General features: G+C 37.1%; 1 protein-coding gene and 1 long non-coding RNA gene across 2 annotated transcripts; both read left to right on the top strand.

Annotated features, from left to right (window-relative positions):
• Positions 1-5,675: 5,675 nt before the first annotated feature.
• LOC107562556 (uncharacterized) lies at positions 5,676-8,080 on the top strand. Its single transcript, XR_001606001.1, has 2 exons — positions 5,676-5,906; positions 8,016-8,080. It is a non-coding gene; the product is annotated as an uncharacterized lncRNA (long non-coding RNA).
• A 146-nt stretch (positions 8,081-8,226) lies between these two features.
• Positions 8,227-20,983, top strand: atp8b5b (ATPase phospholipid transporting 8B5b). The gene is made up of 22 exons (XM_016247209.1): positions 8,227-8,313; positions 9,972-10,042; positions 10,141-10,223; positions 10,431-10,589; positions 10,674-10,762; positions 10,849-11,042; positions 11,450-11,658; positions 11,736-11,779; positions 13,637-13,802; positions 14,405-14,593; positions 14,709-14,818; positions 14,895-15,059; positions 15,181-15,292; positions 15,395-15,500; positions 15,584-15,725; positions 15,848-16,031; positions 16,233-16,456; positions 17,713-17,796; positions 17,892-18,137; positions 19,101-19,239; positions 19,328-19,458; positions 20,145-20,983. The coding sequence occupies exons 1-22, from the start codon at positions 8,227-8,229 to the stop codon at positions 20,400-20,402; spliced, it is 3,192 nt and encodes a 1,063-aa protein (XP_016102695.1). The 3' UTR covers positions 20,403-20,983.
• The last annotated feature ends 1,563 nt before the right edge of the window (positions 20,984-22,546 follow it).

Here is a 22,546-nt window from a genome sequence, read left to right as displayed (position 1 = left end):
ATAGTTGTACCGCCTATACTGCCACAACTCCTAAAAAAAACTGTTTCATTCCGCATCGCCCTATCAAGCTCTCGCTGGATCCGCTCCTCTGCTATCAACGAGAGGAACGTCTGTACTTCCACAACAGACAACAAAACTTTTTGGTTGTTAAAAAAAATGTGCGCTCATTCAAAACGGTTGCGTTCGATCCTTCGCTGGCTGTGCTGATTTAAATCTAGCGGTTCTTTTGTGTTTGTGTCGCAAGTTCAGTGACGCAGGTAGTGACGATTCTCGCCGGCCAATCCGTGATCAGCAGAGTTTACACGTCACGTTTTGGTAACGGTACGGTTCACTTGGAACCTCAACCGAGGTGGTACTAAAAAAAGTACCAGGTACTGTACCCAGTGGAAAACCCCCCAAAAGTGAACCGTACCGAGCCGTACCATGCAGTGGAAAAGCACCATATGTAATATGTGTGTGTGTGTGTGTGTGTAGGCTCAGGAGTTGATAAACCAGTAGGTGAAGTATCCATACAGATCGACCTCTTTACTCATCCGGGCACAGGAGAGCATAAAGTTACAGTTAAAGGTAAGTCTAATTGTATTTTTGCCATGTTTAAGCAAGCTTTATCTGTCCCACAGGTGTATTTTCTGATGGCTGAATTACATTTCTTTGTTTCCAGTTGTGGCTGCTAATGATCTGAAGTGGCAGACGTCTGGGATGTTCCGGCCATTTGTGGAGGTCACCATGATCGGCCCTCATCTCAGCGACAAGAAGCGCAAATTCACCACCAAATCAAAGAACAATAGCTGGGCGCCCAAATTCAACGAGACCTTCCATTTGTGAGTGCAAAACCTAGTCATTCACAACTAATGAGATTAATGAATAACAGTACATTAAACAATGATGTATGAGGAAACAAATGGACTACAAAATGGACGCCCCTCTCTCTTTCACAATTTTTGAAAAAGAAAAAATTATCATTGTAAAAATAATATTGCCAGAACACCAAAATAAAACATTTGAAGGCTAAAAAGGCAAAACGGATGACATGGATGGATGAACAGAGACAGATTGATGGATGGACAGATAGACGGATGGGTGGATGCATAGATGGATGGATGAAAAGACAGATGGGTGGTTGGATGGATGAACAGATAGGCAGATTGATGGATGGACAGATAGACGGATGGGTGGATAGATGGATGAACAGATAGATGGGTGGATGGATGGATGAACAGATAGGCAGATGGATGGATGGCTGGATGAATGACTAGATGGATGGATGAATGACTAGATGGATGGATGGATGAACGGATAGACGGGGATGGATGGATGAACAGATAGACAGATCTGTGAATGGAAGATGGATGGATGGATGAACAGATAGAGGGATGGGTGGATGGATAAACAGATAGATGGGTGGATGAATAAATGGATGACCAGAGATAGGTGGGTGGGTGGATGGATGGATGGAGGAACAGATAGATGGGTGGACAGATGAAAGGATGGGTGGGTGGGTGGATGAACAGATTAGATGGGTGGAATGACATGAACGGATGGGTGAATAAATGGGTGGATGAACAGATACGCAGATGGGTGTGTATTAATTATTGCAATTTTAAAAATAAAACAATAAAACATTTGTATTATACACACTTGTATTAAAAACTTGAATTATAAATATTGAATTATTAAATATTTATTTGACAATATTGGACATTTAATTGTTCATTTAAGTTTGAATTTTTTTCAGACAAAATTCTATATATTTTAATGTAGATTGTAGTATCATGTGTATGAGCAAGAATTTAAATATGCATTTATTACTGCATCTCTGCATTCAATAAGATTTTTAAAGAGCAAAGAGAGAATGACTACTAGTGAATCATTCTTGCACCTTCTCTCTCTCTGTGCAGTATTCTTGGGAACGAGGATGGGCCGGAGTGTTATGAGCTGCAGGTGTGTGTGAAGGACTACTGCTTCGGCCGTGCGGACCGTGTGGTCGGTATTGCCATCATACAGCTGCGTGATGTTGCGCCGAGGGCCAGCTGCGCCTGCTGGTGTCCACTGGGCCCACGGATACACATCGATGACACGGGCCTCACCGTCATGCGCATCCTCTCCCAACGCTCGGGTGACGAGGTGGCCAAAGAGTTTGTGAAACTCAAGTCTGAGACACGCTCGGCCGAGGAGGGGAGGTGAGGACGTTCCTGCAGCAGAAGATAATCTCAGACCCTTAAGTGTTGGCTGGATGTCAACACTGTCACCTTTTTGTGTCCACACCAATATTTTTGCTGCCCACTGACAACCACAGAGAAGGGCTTTCAGTGGCACGAGAGAGGCCATGTGACATGCTTTATAAAGAGCACTGTTAGTGTAGCAGTGGATGAGGGGGAGTCATCCAGAAGAAAAGACTGAACACAATATTTTTGTTTTTTCCATATATTGATATAAAAAAAACACACTCATCCAGCCACTAACAAACTAGCAAAGGACTAGTTAGGGTAGATACCAGTAGTGAGGGATAGACAAACAGTCCTGGGTTGTATTGTTCCAAAATGTAGTCTAATTTAGTTTTTTGTCCATTGGATATTTTTTAGATGATGCATATGGGTGAATCTCATGAAAACATTTGGCTCAAAAATTAAATATACAATATAATTAAATATTGCATTAAATATAATTAAAATAAGAAATGATTACATTAAATGAATAAAATAAGAAATACAATATTACATTTATAATGAATTCTGTTTTCAAAAAAATTGTACATGTGGAATTATTTTCTTGACTAAGTTAATTTCCTCATGAAACTCATATTTATTAATTAATTGTTTTACTAATAATTGTAATGGTGATTTTTTAACAAGTAAATGTCATACAATAAATATGTATTTAATATGCAAGTGCTGTGATTTTATATGAATATATGACACTTTGATATATTAAAAATAAAATAATATCATAAAAATAATTAATATAAAACAAATAAATGTATTTTACAATGGAAATAATCTTAAATTATTAAAAATAGACTTATTTTTTTTTTCTTTTTTTTTTTGGAGTTGAACTTTGACCCAGACATTTTTTTATGAAATGCATCCATTTTCAATGTTTTGATAAATGTAATGATCATCGCAAAAAGCAAAACCAGACATGTTTATCCCTCACAAAAATGTTTGCAAGAAAAAAAAATGCTGTCACTCGCTGACTTGAGGTCCTTTGACATCCAACCAGTAGATGGCGCTGTGAGTGTGCTGGGTCATTAGTGTCTGTTGTAGAATAGTGATTCCACATCCATTCGTGCACTTTTTCTCTGTTAACACCCCTTTTGCCATGTATTTATTGCCTTATTTTGTTGATGCTGTGAATGTGTCAAGTTGAAATGATTATGATTGTTATGAACGTTGTGGCTCCAGAGACCGTGTTTGTGTCCTCGGGGCCAGATCTCATTCACTTGTGATTGTGGAGTCATCCGTTGCATGAATGAACCAGAATAAGTAATCCGAATGGACAACTTGGGGTGGGGGAGTTTGTAGAGAGATATCAAATACATTTCACTCCATTACCGAGTCAGCTCACAACGTGACGCATCCGTCAGCCGAAAGTGTGCCTTTCTTATAGGCTTTGTGACCGCTCAGATGATGGATGACCTGTTTGCACCTCAGCCCACTGATCTTCTGCCTCTTATGGTCACCATTCATTTCAAAAGCGAGCGGTACTTCAGCCATCCTCTATGACCAGTAGGTGGCAGCAATAATCTCGAGTTCACATTTACACCTGCTTCATCACCCACACCAAAAGACAATGCAGCATCATCAGACAGTATTGAAGCGAAAATGCGTGAATGCTTTAATGGAGTGTTGTGTAATAATTTTCAATACTTTGTCGTGGAAAGAAAGCGCTGAAAAAAATCAGCATCAGCTGGGGAGGGAAGATACGAACATAAACTAATATCAGATCAAGCTTAAATGCGATCACTGATCAATAAAAGATGAGTAAACATTTTTTTCCCGTTTCAAAGCGGCCTTATTTATTCTGATATTTTCTGTTTAAATGACTTTAACTTTCCCTCTTAAGTAAAAATTAGTCCTTTTTTTTTTTTTTGCTGTGAAGTCTTGTTACTCCGTTTCTTTGTTTTGAATGACTGACTTATTTTCTTTAGTTGTTCATTTAGAGGAATTTTATACTGTTGTGCTTTGGTTTTCCAGAAACGACTGCAAAAACAAAGACAGTAACACTAGATTTGTCCCCTCGTTTGTTGCCTGTGCAAAAAGTCTCACCTTGTTAATCCAAATTTCAATGTAGTATTTTTCACAAAACACTGCCAATATGTAAATGTATGTTGATATTGCCAATCATTATTGTGACTGTTGAACCTGTTATTTATTTCTGTACATTTCTCACTTCTAACTCTGTGTCACTTTATATACTGTTACCGTTGTTTAGGCCAGCAGTGTTTGGACTGTATTTTAGGAGGGAACTGTCACTCTTTGTAATATACACATTCCTCGTGCCAACTTGTGGAAGTTCTCACTTTATTTTTAAACTCTTGAAACAATACTGACAAGTAATACTGGCATGTATGGGACTTTACTCCGTTTACTCACATTTTTGAAGTTATATTGGTATTGTACACGGTCACTGACAAGGAAAAATGTGTTATTAAAATGTATGTGTGCACACTCCAACAAATGAATTTATACATAAAGTCTCTTAAACTAATGCTTTAAGCTGGTTTGATGTTATTTTGTAAAGAAAAAACCATTTGAATGAGGAGTATTTCACTGAAACATTTGGCAAGCTTTCGCTCGTAACTTTGATTTCAGTATGTGGAAGCACAATTAAAACTACAGCAAAATGAACCACACCCAGACCTACTGCATGACTTGAGAAGACTTGACATATAGCGCACGACCAAATATGAACTGCTTTTATAGTGCCTTTATTTTAGCGTCTGTCCCCATTTACCTGCATTATATGGAAAAGAGCAGCATGAACATTCCGCATAACTATATTAATTGTTCATCCACAGACCATACAGGTTAAAAACGTCAAATGACACATTTTTATTTTTGAGGGAACAGTTCCTTTTCTCTACTCTTTGTTGCCTGAATCAACAAAAGAGATAATAAAACAGCCCTTTCCTGCAGCTGACGTGTGACAATAGTACGCCGTAAACGCAAGCGTGACCTGTTTTTGTAGTGTTTTGATGGCCTGTACTAAGAGATCTGTGCAATATCTCACATTAGATATTGTTGTTTATCCTACATAGCAATTAGAGTGCATAGAAGAACTGTACTGAGCTATGAACGAGCAAACCTCTTGAGCAATAAAACCATTCATAGCTGTCCAAATCTGAGCTACCCTCTTAAAAAGTAGGTCTTTAACCTTTAACATCCAGGGACCTTTTCCATTCTCTATAGTAAAAAATCTAAGTCCCTTTCGGAACCTTTATTTTTAAGAGTTTAAACTATGCAAATGAGGTTTAGATTGGAAGGATTTTACATTATACCAAATTTCAGCCAGTTTCCAGCGACTACGTCATTCACTCGTCTGACTGTTTTACCAGCTTCCCTCTTCCAGCCCACCAGAGTCCAAAGATCATCCACTGTTTGCCTTCTGTCTGTCCCTGGACGTGCTATACTGTAAAATCTCTCTGTTACCGTCAAGCTTACGCAGTTGTCCAATTGCTAACCCCCTTCTTAGGCCACAACTGCAGCCGCTGGCTCCACCCAGCCCTGAAAACCTCTTCCTGACGTCAGGTTACACCCTTAATTTTCACCTGTACTCTAAGGAAGGGGCCTCGTTTGCTGTTGCATTATGGGAACTGTAGTGTTCTTTTCCACGCATGTTTATGGGGTGGTGGTTTATTCTGAAACGCTGTTTCTCTAGGGATCCTGGATGGCAGACGTGTAACTCGGGTATGACACCCTCAGCTGGTGACCTTTTCTGATTTTATTAATGTTTAGTGAGCTAAGAAAGGGAGTATGTTAGACTTCTAAAATGTTCGTTTTTTCACTCTCAAACTTGAGTTACCTATTGACATTAGCTAGAGGCACTTGCACCTGTGATGAAGTGCTTAGTTAAAAAAAATATATACCGAACTTGAGTATGTTACTATTAATATTTAACATACCTGTTTCAGTATATACAGAGAGAGAGGAGTATAGATTTGTCAAATGTGAAGTTGAACAGGAACATAACGTTCAAAATTGCTACTGTAAAAACCTGTTAACTAGTTAACCGTGAGTTACCTTACTATGAAATTACATTTATAAATATAATACATGTAATTTCATGGTAAGTTATTACTAGTAATGATTGTTTACATACAAGTAAATAGTATTTATTGCCTAGTTATTCATGTAGAAGTAGGCATTTCCTGTGTGACCCATCACATTTGTTTTATTTACATGTTTTTTGTCAATAGTTATGTGAATATGAGTCTTTTATGCTAATTTATGTTATTTTAGTTCATGTATATTGCATTGTTTCCTATTTGGCACTATTACATATTTAACACTGTGTTCTTCATAGTATATTTCATGCTTGCTAGAAAGGCCATTTTGAACTTCATGTAGCCTCGTTGTATCATTATGCTGGTTATTATATGTAAAAATATTAAGCAAATCATTTTATCTGAAGTCTGTTGGTATATTAACATATCATAAATTAAACAGTCACCGCAAAAGCTTTCATCACTTTTAGTAATGCATGAATCATCGTCACTTTTTATGTTAACGTTCTGCCAACCACAGCTTCAAGTTTTAAAGAAATGTAACAAAATATAATAATAATAAGAATAATAATTAGTCACGTGCATTCGAAAAATCCACACCCTTCTGAGATCTTACATTTTAAAGGATGCTGTGTTAAATTTGTGTCTTCGAAGTGAATGATTTCACTTGAAATGTTTCGTTTTTTATACTTCTAGTGATTCCTTTCATGGGCGTTGGCAATGTGTTGACTTTTGAGCGATTCCAGTTGTTTAAGATTGGGTAATGATAATATTAGATTAGATAAAGAGAGTGAGATGAAGGTGGGTGTGAGTGTGAGTGTGGTCTAATGTTCAGGGTTATGAGCAGCTACCTACAACACTTTTCACTAATTCAATCATTTCTAATAGGGAAAATAATTCATTTTGATACAAAATAGCCTTTTTAGATGCTGTGTTTTTTATGTATTGATTTTCAGTTTTATTTTTTGACATGTAGACATAATCATTTGGCCTCTAACAGCAATTACAATAATTAGTTATCCTTATTTAAGATCGTCTCTGTGTTATATGAACGAAGGCTAACGTCTGAAAACGGCTGCCAGGTGAATAATCTGTGAGATCAGGAAGCACGGCTGTGTGTGTATGGAGAAGGCCTACATGCGCCTCTCATAAATACCCTGCGCTGATAAGACGAGAGCTGTAAAATACACTGAACTTTCTGCCAGTTTATCATTAACCACAGCTAGACACTAACAGAAAGATATCATAATGCATTATGATCAGACTCTATCCAACCTGCAGTTTCTCTGATTTCAATGCTTTGAAGCTACATAAACTGGCTTCAACATCCCTAATTCATCTCTAGCACTAATGAACCTATAGAAAACTCTAGAACAGGCTGTTATAATGTTCAAACATGTAAATATGGTCACATGGTATTTCAGGGATTTTTCTTTTTACTTAAACAAGGGTTTATTCTTATCATATAAAACACACCATATGCCAACCATTAATGACAAATACTTCAAAAAACAAATTGTAATATCTAGCATCCCTGGCTGTGACCTTACATAAGACAATGCAAACAATGATAGCCATTACAAATCAAAATGATAAAAGTCAAAGATAATTACACAATAGATTGGATACAATTCAGCTGGTCCTTATGATTATACAGCTCTTTACTGCAGAAGATTTTTAAATTAGGTGTAAGTTTTGTAGTTTTCTTCACATTTAATACTTTTTTAATTGAATCAGTTTTAAATTTTTGGTTTCTTAAAATGTGTTTTCACGGTTGGCTTTTCTTTATCAGCGTGACGATGTGATCAGAGAAACATGGGCTCCCTGCTGTCTGCGTTTGGAATTAACGTGAAGGAAAAAAAAGTAGAAGGTAACATATGTAACCAACTACACCGAACACAGTTTGAAGCCTGAAATATAAAAATAGTGTTCTAGAACATTTTCTTGTTGTATCTTTTGACCAAATGCATGTTCCAAAATGAATTTGTGATAAATAAAAAGTCATGGTTTCAAACAGGTTGAAGAGTGAAAAATGGATGAATGTTCAAGTGGGTGACATTGTCAAGCTGGAAAACAATGAGTTTGTCACAGTAAGTTTATAGCAGGCCTATTGATGTTACACTACACTATAACACTATATAACACTCCAAACATGTAATAAATACAGTATATGGCAAACAACTGTCTGATGATGTTGCCAGAACAGTGTTGTTATGGTTAACTAAAACTATTTTGTTATTTGAAATAAAACGAAATATAAAAAATTTGATGAAAATGTTTAGGTTAAAAAAGTTACTAAATTAAAAGGCAACTGTATGTAAGTTTTTTTTTTTTACCTTGAAATACCAGTTTGCTCACCAAACGTACCAAATTAAATATGCAAATTCGGTGAGGGAAATTCGCAAAAGGGGCGGATTGCTTTAAAGGGGTCATATGATGCGATTTCAATTTTTCCTTTCTCTTTGAAGTGTTACAAGCTCTTGGTGTATAAAGAAGATCTGTAAAGTTGCAAAGACTAAAGTCTCAAATCCAAAGAGATATTCTTTATAAAAGTTAAGAGTCAGCCACACCTACCTAAAATGGCTCGATCTAACACGCCCCCACATATCTACATCACTATGTGGGAAGATTTGCATAACACCGCCTAAATGTTCATGCAAAGGAAGAAGGCGTAACTTTTATTCTCGCTGTAGTTTTATTGTTTCCAGCAACGCAACGCGTAAAAAGACAGTATAAGTCATTATAATCCATAATTATGTGTAATAATTATACTGGATGCAACGAATGCCTCGTTTATAATGGGTTTTAATGTTTTTGTCTCGTCGCTCCGGCCGGACAGGGCATCACAATATGGTAGGCGTGTAACATTTCCATCTCACGCTTGAGGTATTCGGCCAATCACAACGCACTGGATAGCTGGCCAATCAGAGCACACCTCGCTTTTTCAGACCGATGAGCTTTGTAAAAATCGCGTTTCAGAAAGGCGGGGCATAGAGGAGAAACAATAATGTACAGTATTTGGAAAATAATGTGTTTTTTGAACCTTAAACCGCATAAACACATTTCATTACACCAAATACACAAAATACTGTTCTTTTTTAGCAACATCATATGACCCATTTAAGGCAGCAACAAATGCACGTGTATCTGGCTTGAAAGCATACTGCAAAAACCGGAAGCTAACAATAAATTACATTTTCTACCTATTAGATTGTGTTTTATTAACGTCTACACCTACCGCCAACCCTAAACCTACCCCTTACAATAATGCAAAAACAGTAATTATTGTTGTGCAGTGTGTATTGTTTGTACATTACGACAGAGATGTATTTACGACAGTGAACTCCACTCACTTAACTGTAGGGAGCTCCAAAGTCACAGAAATACACAAAACTACATACATTTGGTTTAAGTTGAATTACTACTGAACTAAATCTGAAATAAAAATTTATGAAAGCTAAATAGCTTAAAAAAACTAAAAATGACTAAAGCACATAAAATTACTAAATCTTAAAATAAAATTAAAATGAAAACTGAAAAATATTTAAAAAATAAAAGCAACATATTTATAAAAACAATAATAGTATGTAAATAATTCTAAAATAACATTGTCAGAACTCAGAAACATAAAGTTAATAAATAAATAACAAGAACTGGTTTCTTACTGTTATTTTTCAGTCTTTTTAGTCATTACTACTGTATGATACACTTAGAAATGAACCTATCTCTATTGTTTCCTGTGCTACAGGCAGATTTGTTGTTACTCTCTAGCAGTGAACCTCTCAACCTCATCTATATTGAGACGGCTGAGCTGGACGGGTTAGTATCTAAGTATATGAATGTAAACATGAACTTGTTCATCTGTTATTATTGTGTACCAGAGCCATCGTCTGCCTCTCTTTCCTTGTCTGTCATAGGGAGACCAACCTGAAGGTGAAACAGGCTCTGACACACACAGGAGACCTGGGCAATGACATCCAGAAACTTGCAGCATTCAATGGTGAGCGACAGATGCACCTAATATGTCTGCAAAGAATCTTCACAATATCAGGTTGCTAGGGCATTGCTAAGTGTTTTGTAAGGTGTTCTGAGTGGTTGCTAGGGCATTACTAATAGTGAACTGCATAAAGGCATGCCTGCTGTTTACAACACTTCATATATAATATAACACGAGTCTCCCTATTAAATACAGTATTGTATATCTCAGGTGAGGTGCGCTGTGAGCCTCCAAACAACCGTCTGGATAAGTTCACAGGAACTCTGACGGTGAGAGGAGAGACGTTTGCTCTGGATAATGAGAGGATTCTGCTCAGAGGATGTACCCTCAGAAACACAGAGTGGTGCTTCGGCCTGGTGGTGTTTGGAGGTGCGTAATCACAATCTAGAAATGGCTGTATGAAATCTATATTTAGGTTTTCTATATTTAAAAGCTTTCTTCAAATCCATTTAGGTCCTGACACAAAACTCATGCAGAACTCTGGCAAATCCATCTTCAAGAGAACCAGCATTGATCGTCTCATGAATGTCCTGGTGATCTTTGTAAGTAGATGTGTGTAATTATGTTCATAAAAATGTTTGAGAGTAATAAAATGTTTAATTTCACATCCTGCTTATTTGTTTGTTAGATTTTTGGTTTTCTGGCCTTCCTGTGCACCATCTTGTCCATTGGGAATGCCATTTGGGAATACCAAGAGGGGAATTCCTTCATTACTTTCCTCCCCAGGGCTGATGGGGCGAATGCATCTCTCTCAGCATTTCTCACCTTCTGGTCCTACGTCATCATCCTCAACACTGTGGTTCCCATCTCTCTCTATGTCAGGTCAGATGCTGCAATAACTTATATTACGTCAAAATCTAGATTTATATCTTCAATTCCTGGAAAATGAAAATTCTGTCATTATTTACTCACCATGTCATTCCAAACCTGTATGACCTTCTTTCTTCTTCTGGAACATAGAAGATATTTTGAACAAATTTTGGTAATGGTAACAATGGAAATCAATGGGAACCCAAACTGTTTGTTTTCCAACATTCTCAACATTTGATTTTAAACAATGTAAAACAAAGTAAGTTATGATGCAAAATGAGAAAGATATATTTATACAAAATACAACAAAAATAGTTAAATCTTTCAAATTATTTTGCTGATATTATAATTTGTAATAAAAGAAAATAGTATAAAATTATTTTAAAAATGCTAGTGAACTTTTTTTGCCCTTTCAATAGTGTTGAGATCCTTCGTCTGGGGAACAGTTATTTCATTGACTGGGACTGTAAAATGTACCACGTCAAGAGTAACACACCAGCCCAGGCAAGGACGACCACTCTCAATGAGGAGCTGGGTCAGATCAAATATATCTTCTCTGATAAGACGGGAACTTTAACCCAGAACATCATGACCTTCAACAGGTGCTCCATCAACGGAAAATCATATGGTAAGAGCTCAAAGAGTTGTCACAGAGTCAACAATTTCAACTAAAGGGTAGAATTGAACTGTTTTTATGTTCCTCAGGTGAGGTTGTGGACTTTGCTGGGCAGAGGGTTGAAGTTACTGAGGTTAGTGGTCAAAACATTGACAAATTTATTTTATTTTATTTTTATAACTAAAAAGCTACAGGTAAGTCCATAGTTGGTGTCCTAAGGACAATGTCACAGTCTCTATATGAGAAGTCAAAAACTGTATTACACAAATGCATATTTTCTCTAGAAGCGGTTTTGTTTGTTTAACTTTAAAGGGGTCATATGATGCGATTTCAATTTTTTCTTTCTCTTTGGAGTGTTACAAGCTCTCGGTGCATAAAGAAGATCTGTAAAGTTGCAAAGACTAAAATCTCAAATCCAAAGAGATATTCTTTATAAAAGTTAAGAGTCAGCCACACCTACCTAAAACGGCTCGTTCTAACATGCCCCCACATATCTACGTCACGATGTGGAAAGATTTGCATAACGCCGCCCAAATGTTCACGCAAAGAAAGAAGGAGTGACTTTTATTCTCTCTGTAGTATTGTTGTCGCCGCCGCCATGTCGTGAAGGCGCTGTGTGATTCGTTGTGAAAGCGAAAATACTTTGTTTGGCCTTCCAAAAGAGGACGATATCGCTTCGTCATGCCTGGAGCTGATCCGTGCTGGTTGCTGAGGAAATACTACAACTTTGCGCTGTCGATCGCCGGATCGGCTTTCACCGTGGACGAAGCGGAGTCCAGCCCGGGGTCGTCACATGTGGTTGCCGCAAGCCCTTCGGATGCTCCTTCGTCGAATCCGCTGGCCGTGCCGTTCTCAAGCCTCCCCGCCACCGCTCACTGTAGCCCGCCGGCCGTTTCTCACTCTAGCCCCCGGCCTCTGCTCACTATAGGCCGCTGCCGCTCACTCTAACCCTCCGGCCGTTCCTCACTCTAGTCTCTGCTCACTCTAGGCTGCCATGTGTGACGCTGTGTTTCATTGTGAAAGCAAAACTACTTTGTTTGGTCTTCCAAAAATGGACATGACTTTATTTGTTCTTATTTTATTACTTACTGGTTACTTGTCATTTTTTATTGAATTGAATCTCGTGCTACTGCACCAAAATTACCCCACTGTAAAAAAACACTGTGTGAGCAAAAATTTGTGAGATAGCTAGTTATAATGGTAATTAAATAATGTTTACATATGTATAAAAGCCTACATTAAAATCTGTCATATAAATTGGTCTCTTCAATAGAAATTAGCCTACTGATTGCCACCATTGATGGATATTTTGATGAAAATATCTGTATAACATTATATTCTGCAGTTCTTCCCTGTTGTAACGAATATACTTTTCAAATGATCATATCGAAGTTAGAAATTCAAATATTGTGACAAAATTAATTTTGTAGGGTGCCACAAGTTTGTTAAAATTTCCAAAGGGTGCCGCGACTAAAAAAAGGTTGGGAAACACTGGATTATTTTTTATATTTAAAGAATTTGCCACTGATGATTCAAACGCGAGTTTTGAGCAGTGTAGAGTAGCGCTTGTTGTTTGTCATTTCTCCGATCACAAATGCAGACATGGTTTTATGTTTACGCGACGCGATGCAACGCAACGCTTAAAAAGACAGTATAAGTCATTATAATCCATAATTATGTCCCCACTGGATGCAACGAATGCCTCGTTTAGAAACAGTAATGTACAGTATGTGGAAAATAATGTGTTTTTTTAACCTTAAACCGCATAAACACATTTCATTACACCAAATACACAAAATAATGTTCTTTTTAGCAACGTCACATGACCCCTTTAAACGGTGGTAATGTTTTCTTTCTTTTTTTTACCCCAATATTCAGTATTTCTCACAAATATTCACTGAAGTAAAAAGTGTGATTCTACTCTCCTCTGGGAATTGAAAAAACAGCTATTTTCCTTACTCATTCTTTCTATGTTCTTCCTCATTTATAGAAGACAGAGAAAGTTGATTTCTCCTGGAACTCTCTTGCCGACCCAAAGTTCTGTTTCCATGACCACAAGCTGGTGGAAGCTGTAAAGTCAGGCTCTCCAGAGGTCCAGGCCTTCTTCCGTCTGCTGGCGCTCTGCCACACTGTCATGCCTGAGGAAAAAACAGAAGGTGAGTGCCATCTAGTGCATGCTCTGCAACACTAGTAGTTATTCACAATAGATTGCCAATGTATTTATATACAGATAGATATTGAAATTACGTTTTCAAAATTTCAAACATTTATTTATTTGTTCGATCAAAAATACAGTAATAATATAAAATATTATTGCAATTTAACATAAATGTTTTCTATTTTAATATGATTTAAAATGTAATTTAATACTGTGATGCAAAGCTGAGTTTTCACCATCATTACTCCAGTCTTTAGTGTCACATGATCCTTCAGAAATCATTCCTAAATGCTGATTTGTTGCTCATAAAAGCATTTCTTATTATTATCAATGTTGAAAACAGTTAATGCCTAGTATTTTTTTTCAGCATTCTCTGAGTAGAAAGTTTAAAATGACAGCATAAAATATTTTATAACTTTATAAATGTCACCTTTAAACAATTTAATGCATCCTTTCTGAATAAAAACATTACTTAATCATAATAACACACACTTTATTATCCACTTCTTATGCAAAATACAACAAATAATTTTCATAAATCAGCCTCATATTTGTTTCTTCTTTATAATTTTCTACATGTATATTTTTGTTTCTCCACAGGAGAGCTATTTTACCAAGCTCAGTCTCCAGACGAGGGGGCTCTGGTCACCGCAGCAAGGAATTTCGGCTTTGTATTTCGTTCTCGTACCCCAGAGACCATCTCTCTGGTGGAGATGGGAATGCCCACCACCTACAAGCTACTGGCAGTGCTGGACTTCAACAACGTCCGCAAGAGGATGTCTGTTATTGGTGAGACCATGTGCTGCTGATACCCTTCTGAAATAAGGAGGAACATTATAAGGATAAGCGAAACATTCCGAAATACAACAATACAATGTCTTTAAGTAAATGTGCGGTTCTTCAGTTCGTAGTCCAGAGGGCAAGCTGACACTGTACTGTAAGGGAGCCGACACAATTATCTACGAGAGGCTGCATCCATCATCCTCCAAACTCATCACCACAGAACATCTTAACGTGAGTTACATTTGTGTGTTCCATAAGACTGCGTGAGGGTGTGTAAGCTACTCATGTCTGACTAACACAATCCCAGGAATATGCTGGAGAGGGTCTGAGGACATTGGCTTTGGCCTATAAAGACTTAGACGAAGACGAGTTTGAGAAATGGAAAGAGCGCCACCATGAGGCCAGCACCACGGTGGAGGACCGTGAGGCAAAACTGGACACAATTTATGAAGAGATTGAGAAAGATTTACTGGTAAAGTCACTATCACACACAATGCTTAAGTGTTGCAAGAGCGTTTGCTTAGGATAGGATAGGATTTCTCTTATTTCTGAGATTCTATTCTTATGTGAAGTTTGCTTATGTGTGCATTCAGCTTCTTGGTGCTTCTGCGGTTGAGGATAAACTTCAAGATGGCGTGCCTCAGACCATTGAGCAGCTTGCCAAAGCTGACATCAAAATCTGGGTGTTGACTGGAGACAAACAGGGTAAGTTACTTGCCACAAATTGAGCTTTTAATGGCTGCTAAACCTTCTATGCTGGTTTAAATGTTCACTACTGTTCATGCACACCATTGCAATGTCCCACAGAGACGGCTGAGAACATTGGTTATTCTTGTAATATGCTGCGAGAGGAAATGAAAGAGATCTTCATAGTGGCCGCCAACACAGCAGAGGAAGTGCGAGAGGAGCTTGTGTGAGTTTCATCTGTCTCTCCTTCTCCCAAACCATTTCAAATGGATCACATTTGAAATTAAGAGAGCCATACTCTATGTTCAGAAATGCCAGGAAAAAGATGTCACCAGAATCAGGGGATGAGCCACCCATTGAGAAGAGCAGACTTCTGGGTAAAAAATCTCAGGTGGTGGAAGACGAGAAGGTTGATGGAGAGTACGGACTGGTAATTAACGGCCACAGTCTGGTAAGAGAAATTGTTTTATTAATTGAAAAGAGTATCTATTTGTCATCTTCTTCGATACTAGTCAACAGTTGATTAGTAGAAAATGGTTTTAATCCTTGCATCTCCCAATACTCTGTGCCCAGGCATTTGCTCTGCAGAAGGACATGCATTTGGAGCTCTTGAGGACCGCATGTATGTGCCAAACGGTCATCTGTTGCAGGGTCACTCCTCTCCAGAAAGCTCAAGTGGTGGAACTTGTCAAGAAGCACAAGAAAGCTGTGACTTTAGCTATTGGAGATGGAGCCAATGACGTCAGCATGATCAAAAGTGAGTGTTTCTCACAAAGAGAGAGGGCATAAATAAGATTATATGCACTTATAAGAAACAATGAGCCAGTGTCAGTCAAACTGGGAACTTTACAATATAAACATTACATGGATTTACTTAAGACTAGTGTGCTAAAATCATTTACCAACCTTTTCTGTTTAAAAATGTATCCAATCTTTCAACTGCTCATGACCTCTATAGCTGCACATATCGGCGTTGGCATTAGTGGGCAGGAGGGCATGCAGGCGGTTCTCTCCAGTGACTTCTCCTTCGCTCAGTTCCGTTACCTCCAGCGGCTCCTGTTGGTCCACGGCCGCTGGTCCTATCTGCGCATGTGTAAGTTTCTGCGCTACTTCTTCTACAAGAACTTCACCTTCACCTTTGTCCACTTCTGGTACGGTTTCTTCTGCGGCTTCTCTGCACAGGTGAGATGGATTTAAAAAAAATAATAATTTCACATGAATTTGGTTTACAGTTTAGCGATAGACCAGGCAGTTCAATCAGATGATATTTGGTCTTTTTGAGAAAACTCTGCCGAAATGTACTCTACCTACCATTAGTTCAATTTTTTTAATTGAATATTGATTTTAATTACTTCACCTTTGTCCACTTCTGGTACGGTTTCTTCTGCGGCTTCTCTGCACAGGTGAGATGGATTTTAAAAAAATAATAATTTCACATGAATTTGGTTTACAGTTTAGCGATAGACCAGGCAGTTCAATCAGATGATATTTGGTCTTTTTGAGAAAACTCTGCCGAAATGTACTCTACCTACCATTAGTTCAATTTTTTTAATTGAATATTGATTTTAATTCAATTGAACAAATCTGTGTACTATATTTGATATCATGAAAGTATATATATATATATACACAGATTTTTTAAATGTTCAAAAATCTTGTTTTTTATTATGTTATCATGTTTTTATTGTGTTTTATTGTTAGTTAGCTAGTATTTTTTTAGTTATTTTTTACCTAATCAAAATAACCCAACTGTAGTTTGATTGAGATTAATTGGAATGTACAATGAAAAAACATGATTATTTTTGAAAATTGTTCAAATTAGCCAAAATGAGTCAAATGAGCTCTTCATATATCTATATATATATATTTCAAATTAGACTTAATAAATACATTTATTGTATTTATTAAATGTATTTAAATCAGTAAATACAGTTAATTATTGAGGTACATTTTACAATTACAAAAAACTGCAAGTATCACATTGAATTAAATATAGAAAAACTTAAATTGTATTTTCATGTTTAATTCAATGTGTTACTTGCAGTTTTTTGTAATTGTAAAATTTACCAGCAATTTCTGAGAGAAAAACAGAAAATCTGTATACATATTGTATATTTTTTCAAGAATTCTAAATTAAATTAATTAAATTATTCCAATTCAGATTTGAGTGATAATGTGAACTGTAAAATTTCCAAGAATGTTTTAGCACACATCTTAACGGAAACGTTTGATTGTCGATTGCTCTGTTACAAAATAAAAATAAATTACAAGACATTAAGATGCAGCGAGTGCAGATCCTTTATCTGAAAGTGATATTACTGATCGATCTACACACCCAAAACTAAAGTTGAGCTCAGTGATTTTTATTTTTTCGTGAGCATGCATCTTACAAATGACTAATTTGTTCCTCATTTTTGTGTTCTCTGCTCTCTCCATAGACTGTGTATGATGAGTGGTTCATTACACTCTACAACCTGGTGTATGCGGCTTTACCTGTTATTGGCCTCAGTCTCTTTGATCAAGTATGTCATATATCAATATACCCCACCCCTGGATTAGCATGCTATATTCAGCATCATTGAACTCAATTCATTCATGAGCATGTGTGTATGTGCAGGATGTAAATGACCGCTGGAGTTTCCAGTACCCCCAGCTGTATGCTCCGGGTCAGCTGAACCAGTATTTCAGTAAGATGGCCTTCGCAAGGATCCTTCTGCACAGCTGCTACAGCTCACTTGTCCTCTTCTTCATCCCTTGGGCAGCCATGTGCGACACCGTCAGAGATGATGGCAAAGAAATTGCAGATTATCAATCATTTGCCCTGCTAGCGCAGACCTGCCTGCTCATTGCCGTCAGTGTGCAGGTAAATTCTCATTTAACAGTATACACACACACACAAAATGCACAACAGTTATTGAGAATTACCATCTTACTCAAAAATGTAATAATCTATATATTGTACATTTTAGAAATAGATATATTGACCCTAAAATCATTTGGACAATTTTTCGGAACCTAAACCTGTTTTGTTTGAAAAATGTGTTGTGTATGTAGTTTCTTATTTTTTTAAATAAGTATTTATTTGATCAAAAATACATTAAAAACAGTGAAATTGTGAAATATTATAATTTTAAAAAACTATTTATAACTATTTTAATATATTTTAAAATTATATTTTACACCAGTTTTCAGTGTATGATCCTTCAGAAATCATTCTAATATGCTGATTTGCTGCTTAAGAAACATTTTATATTATGCGCTGAAAACAGTTGAACTACTTAATATTTTTATGAAACCCTGCAACGATACATTTTTTTCAGGATTTTTAGATGAATAGAATGTTTCCAAAGAAATTAATTCGGTTACACTTTACTTGAAGGGGTGTGCATAAGACTGACATGACACCTTCATAATCATGCCATGACACATGTCATGAATATGAAGGAGGTTTTATGCATGTTTATGACAACTGTCATTAAGTGTCATTCGCTCAGTTATGTCATTTTTAATGCAAATATGACATTATTTGACCTTACCCTAACCTAACCCTACCCCTACCCTTACCCCTAACCATAGCCCATAACAAATACATCTCAAACAATGTCATCTTTGCATTAAAAATTACATAACTGAGCGAATGACACTTAATGACAGTTGTCATAAACATGCATAAAAAAACCTTCATATTGATTATGATTATGAAGGTGTCATGTCAGTCTTATGCACACCCCTTCAAGTAAAGTGTAACCATTAATTCATTTGAAATAGAAACCCCAAACCTTTGAATGGTAGATGCAAACGAACCCTATGTTTATATGTGTTTAAGCTGGGTTTGGACACGTACTATTGGACAGCAGTGAATCAGTTCTTCCTGTGGGGCAGTCTGTCGGTGTATTTTGCCGTCACCTTCACCATGTACAGCAACGGCATGTACTTGATCTTCACGTCGTCTTTTCCTTTCATTGGTGAGTGACCCTCCATCCCAACCACATCTGCTCATCCTGCTGTTTGTGGGTTTTAAGCAGCTCCAAATGACTCTCCAATTTTTCTCAGGCACTGCAAGAAACTCCCTGAACCAGCCGAACGTGTGGCTGACCATCTTCCTAACCACCATATTGTGCATATTGCCTGTGGTTGCAAAACGGTTCCTCTTCATCCAACTCAAGCCCACTATCAACGACAAGGTGGGTTCAAATTTTGTTGTCACCTCAGTTGATTGACAGGCGATCTGACCAATCATAACACTGAATCCGCTATTTTGTTCGACAAACAAATCGGTTGATTAATGTCGGTGGACTTGGACTTGAGAAAATTCATTTGACTCATTTGGACTCATTCTTGACTCTGACACGACCCTCCTCTGGTCTTGGTCTTGACTTGGACTCGAATGAGCTGGTTTTGACTACAACTCGGCAATATATGAACCCAAAAGACATGAGATTTCATTTTTTCCCCCAGTAGAATATCGTATGATGGAGTTTGACTGGCATCACAGGCGTCTTGTACGACACGTTTACTATTTATAGTCATTTTTGCTCCAAAACTGCGTTCAGACTCTCTCAGGCAATGCGCCAGTTCTCGACAGGATGACAATGTGAGATCTTCCTCCCTTTATGAGTAGAAGGCGTGTGTCGAATGAGTCAGAGCTGTGGGATGCAGTGGCACGGCTGCACCACAGCATCACGATGAGGCGTAATGTCAAGGTTATTTCTGGAATCCACAATCAGTGGTGTCACAATCTCATGAGCAGGAGTCATTCATAAACAAAATGACTACAGCTTGAGCCTTATGCTTTTTCCTTCTTCTGTGTTTTTGATACTAATTGTATTCTTTCCTTTCAGTATAGCGTATATTTTCTTCTGCTCTACAGGTGCGTCATGAGGTCAGACAGGCCAAAGCTGTGCCTCCGCCGCCTCCTCGCAAATTCCCTCGACGACGAATCAGTACGCGGCGATCTGGTTACGCCTTCTCTCATGCTCGCGGTTATGGAGACCTTGTCACCTCTGGACGCTTTCTGCGTATTCCAGTTAAGAGCAGACCAGCTCTTTTCCCCCACACTGACACTCCGGTGGCTGACAGCACACCTCAGACTTATCGAACCATCTTCGAGGAGGCTCAGAGTCCCTAAAGCTCCTTATTCTGTTGTATATGTACTTGTGATGACTTGCCGTCAAGCTTGATTTCACCTTCAGCATTGGTAATATTTAAATAATAAAGGAGAGCGATTCTTGGAGGGGCTTAAAAATATTTCACATATGAGTAAGTGAGATTGTGAAGCGAGCCTGTGAAGCTTTGAATCAGTAAGAAGCTGGTTTTAGCTGTGATTAGTGGCTGAAAATCATGTTATAAAACTTGAGTTTTCTTAATGTTGTATTAACAGCACCTATGCACACAGAAACACTTGAAAATAAAATCACCCATGCAGTTCCTCATGTATTAAGACCAGAGGACATAATAAATATATATTTTTTAATTTTAGGACATTAGAATGCTCATCTCGCCGTTAGTCTGTCCACATAAAAAGAGGCCTAGAGATTATTCAAGAAGAGCTTCATACAAGCAGATTTCATTTGCTTGTAATTGTGTATGACAGTTTCGTAGATGTTTTGTATGTTTCTTTTTTGATGTTTTTTTTTATCAATGAATATTTGAAATGGTCACCAAAATGCTTTGATTTGACACTTTATCATGTTTTGTACAAAGATGCAAATGTGCCTTGATTAGTGATAAATACAATAAACTTAAAAACTACAAAAATCTTTTTGCTTTTTTTTATTGTATTTGTCTAATTGTTATATGTATCAAGAATCAGATTAAATCTAATTTATTAGTATTTGTAGTAATATATGTTCAGCACTGAGCTCAATGCATTTGTGAAACGAACCATTTTAAGCAAATGATTCAAATTCATTAATCAAATTTTTCAGTTTTTCTTCAATAAAATATATGGATCCACTTTATATTACGTATCTTTGAACTACTATGTAACAACATTTAAATGATTTGATACAATGTACTTATTGTGCACAATACATATTTTTTTTACAGTACATTTAAAAAAAACTGCATGTAATTCTATCTTTATTTCTGTAGAACTGTTAAACTCTACCCCTGCCCTTCAACCTAACCATACCACAAAATCTGCCTCTAACCTTAGACATTTTCCACCTCAACAGCAGCAATACAACTTGAACACAATAAGTACATTGTATCAAACAATTCTTTAAAAAAAAAAAATACAGTATGTACAGTACATTAAAGACACCTAATATAAAATGGGAGCAAACGAATAAGCATAAAGCATTCTTATAAAGAAAACATTTACAAGAACAATATAGTGTCTCTTTTGGAAAATGCATCTGTAAGAACACTTTGTTAGGCCTGTCCTTACTACACAATATTACATAGTTTTGAGCTTTCTTCCAGTATACTTATAGATTTTTTTTTAGAACAGTTGATTATCCTCATGTTGCCTTCATGTCTATATCAAAACAAAATGATTACAAGACTTCCCCTTGAAAAACAAGATTGATGGAATGTTCCAGTTTGTCATTGTTTTCTGCTTGAGTGTACTAGATGAGCTTGATGAAAATGTACAGGAGGTTTGACTTTTGACTATTTCATCATATTTTAACTTCCACGTGACATAAATTTGCCAATGTGCATCATTCAGCATATGCTATCTACAGTTGTTCTTTGTTGATTAGAAACGATGGCATACAAATATTTTTGGGGCATCTTCTAGTTCTACTGATTTAGGTCAGTAGATTACCAGTAAAGCCAGTGAGCTTTTTGATATATAATCTGATGAGTTTGTTGTTGTTTACCATGTGTGTGGTGGAGACAAATTATGAGCTGTTCCCTAATGCGTTGTTGAATTGAGAGACAAAGTCAGTCAGTCAGGTGAAGGGATTTAGCCACCTTTCCCAGCAGTGCCTACAGCAGATGTTTGTGAGATTATCCATATCCATGCGTCATCAAAGGCAAGAGTCTGTCAACTTGTTATTAGAGTGACGGGGAGACAAGTACAACCAAAAACTGACCTCTTTCCACTTTTTTTGGATTAATTTGAATGGGATAAAAGATACATATAACAGTTCTTTCATGTAATATGTTGAGTGAACCAATCATTTATTCTAAAAATTTGATCCAGTTCACAAAACCAGTCTGTCTAAATGATTTGTGAATCATAAATGATCATTTGCTCCTTCAGCAAGATTTGGAATATAGTGCCTTAGTTGTATGGACCACTTTTATATTGCTTTTTTGTGT

The sequence above is a fragment of the Sinocyclocheilus grahami genome, unplaced genomic scaffold (assembly GCF_001515645.1).
Source record: "Sinocyclocheilus grahami isolate Dianchi unplaced genomic scaffold, SAMN03320097.WGS_v1.1 scaffold828.1, whole genome shotgun sequence".
Taxonomy (NCBI): Eukaryota; Metazoa; Chordata; class Actinopteri; order Cypriniformes; family Cyprinidae; genus Sinocyclocheilus; species Sinocyclocheilus grahami.
Note: the sequence above shows the minus strand (reverse complement) of the source record. Positions and strands in the feature narration are given on the sequence as shown.

Excerpts from the sequence above, each read along its gene's own strand:
- atp8b5b (XM_016247209.1), top strand. The coding sequence starts at position 8,227 with ATGGTTTCAAACAGGTTGAAGAGTGAAAAATGGATGAATGTTCAAGTG. Across the intron at positions 10,043-10,140 it reads GAGACGGCTGAGCTGGACGG|GGAGACCAACCTGAAGGTGA; the intron begins GTTAGTATCTAA and ends TGTCTGTCATAG. Across the intron at positions 13,803-14,404 it reads GCCTGAGGAAAAAACAGAAG|GAGAGCTATTTTACCAAGCT; the intron begins GTGAGTGCCATC and ends GTTTCTCCACAG.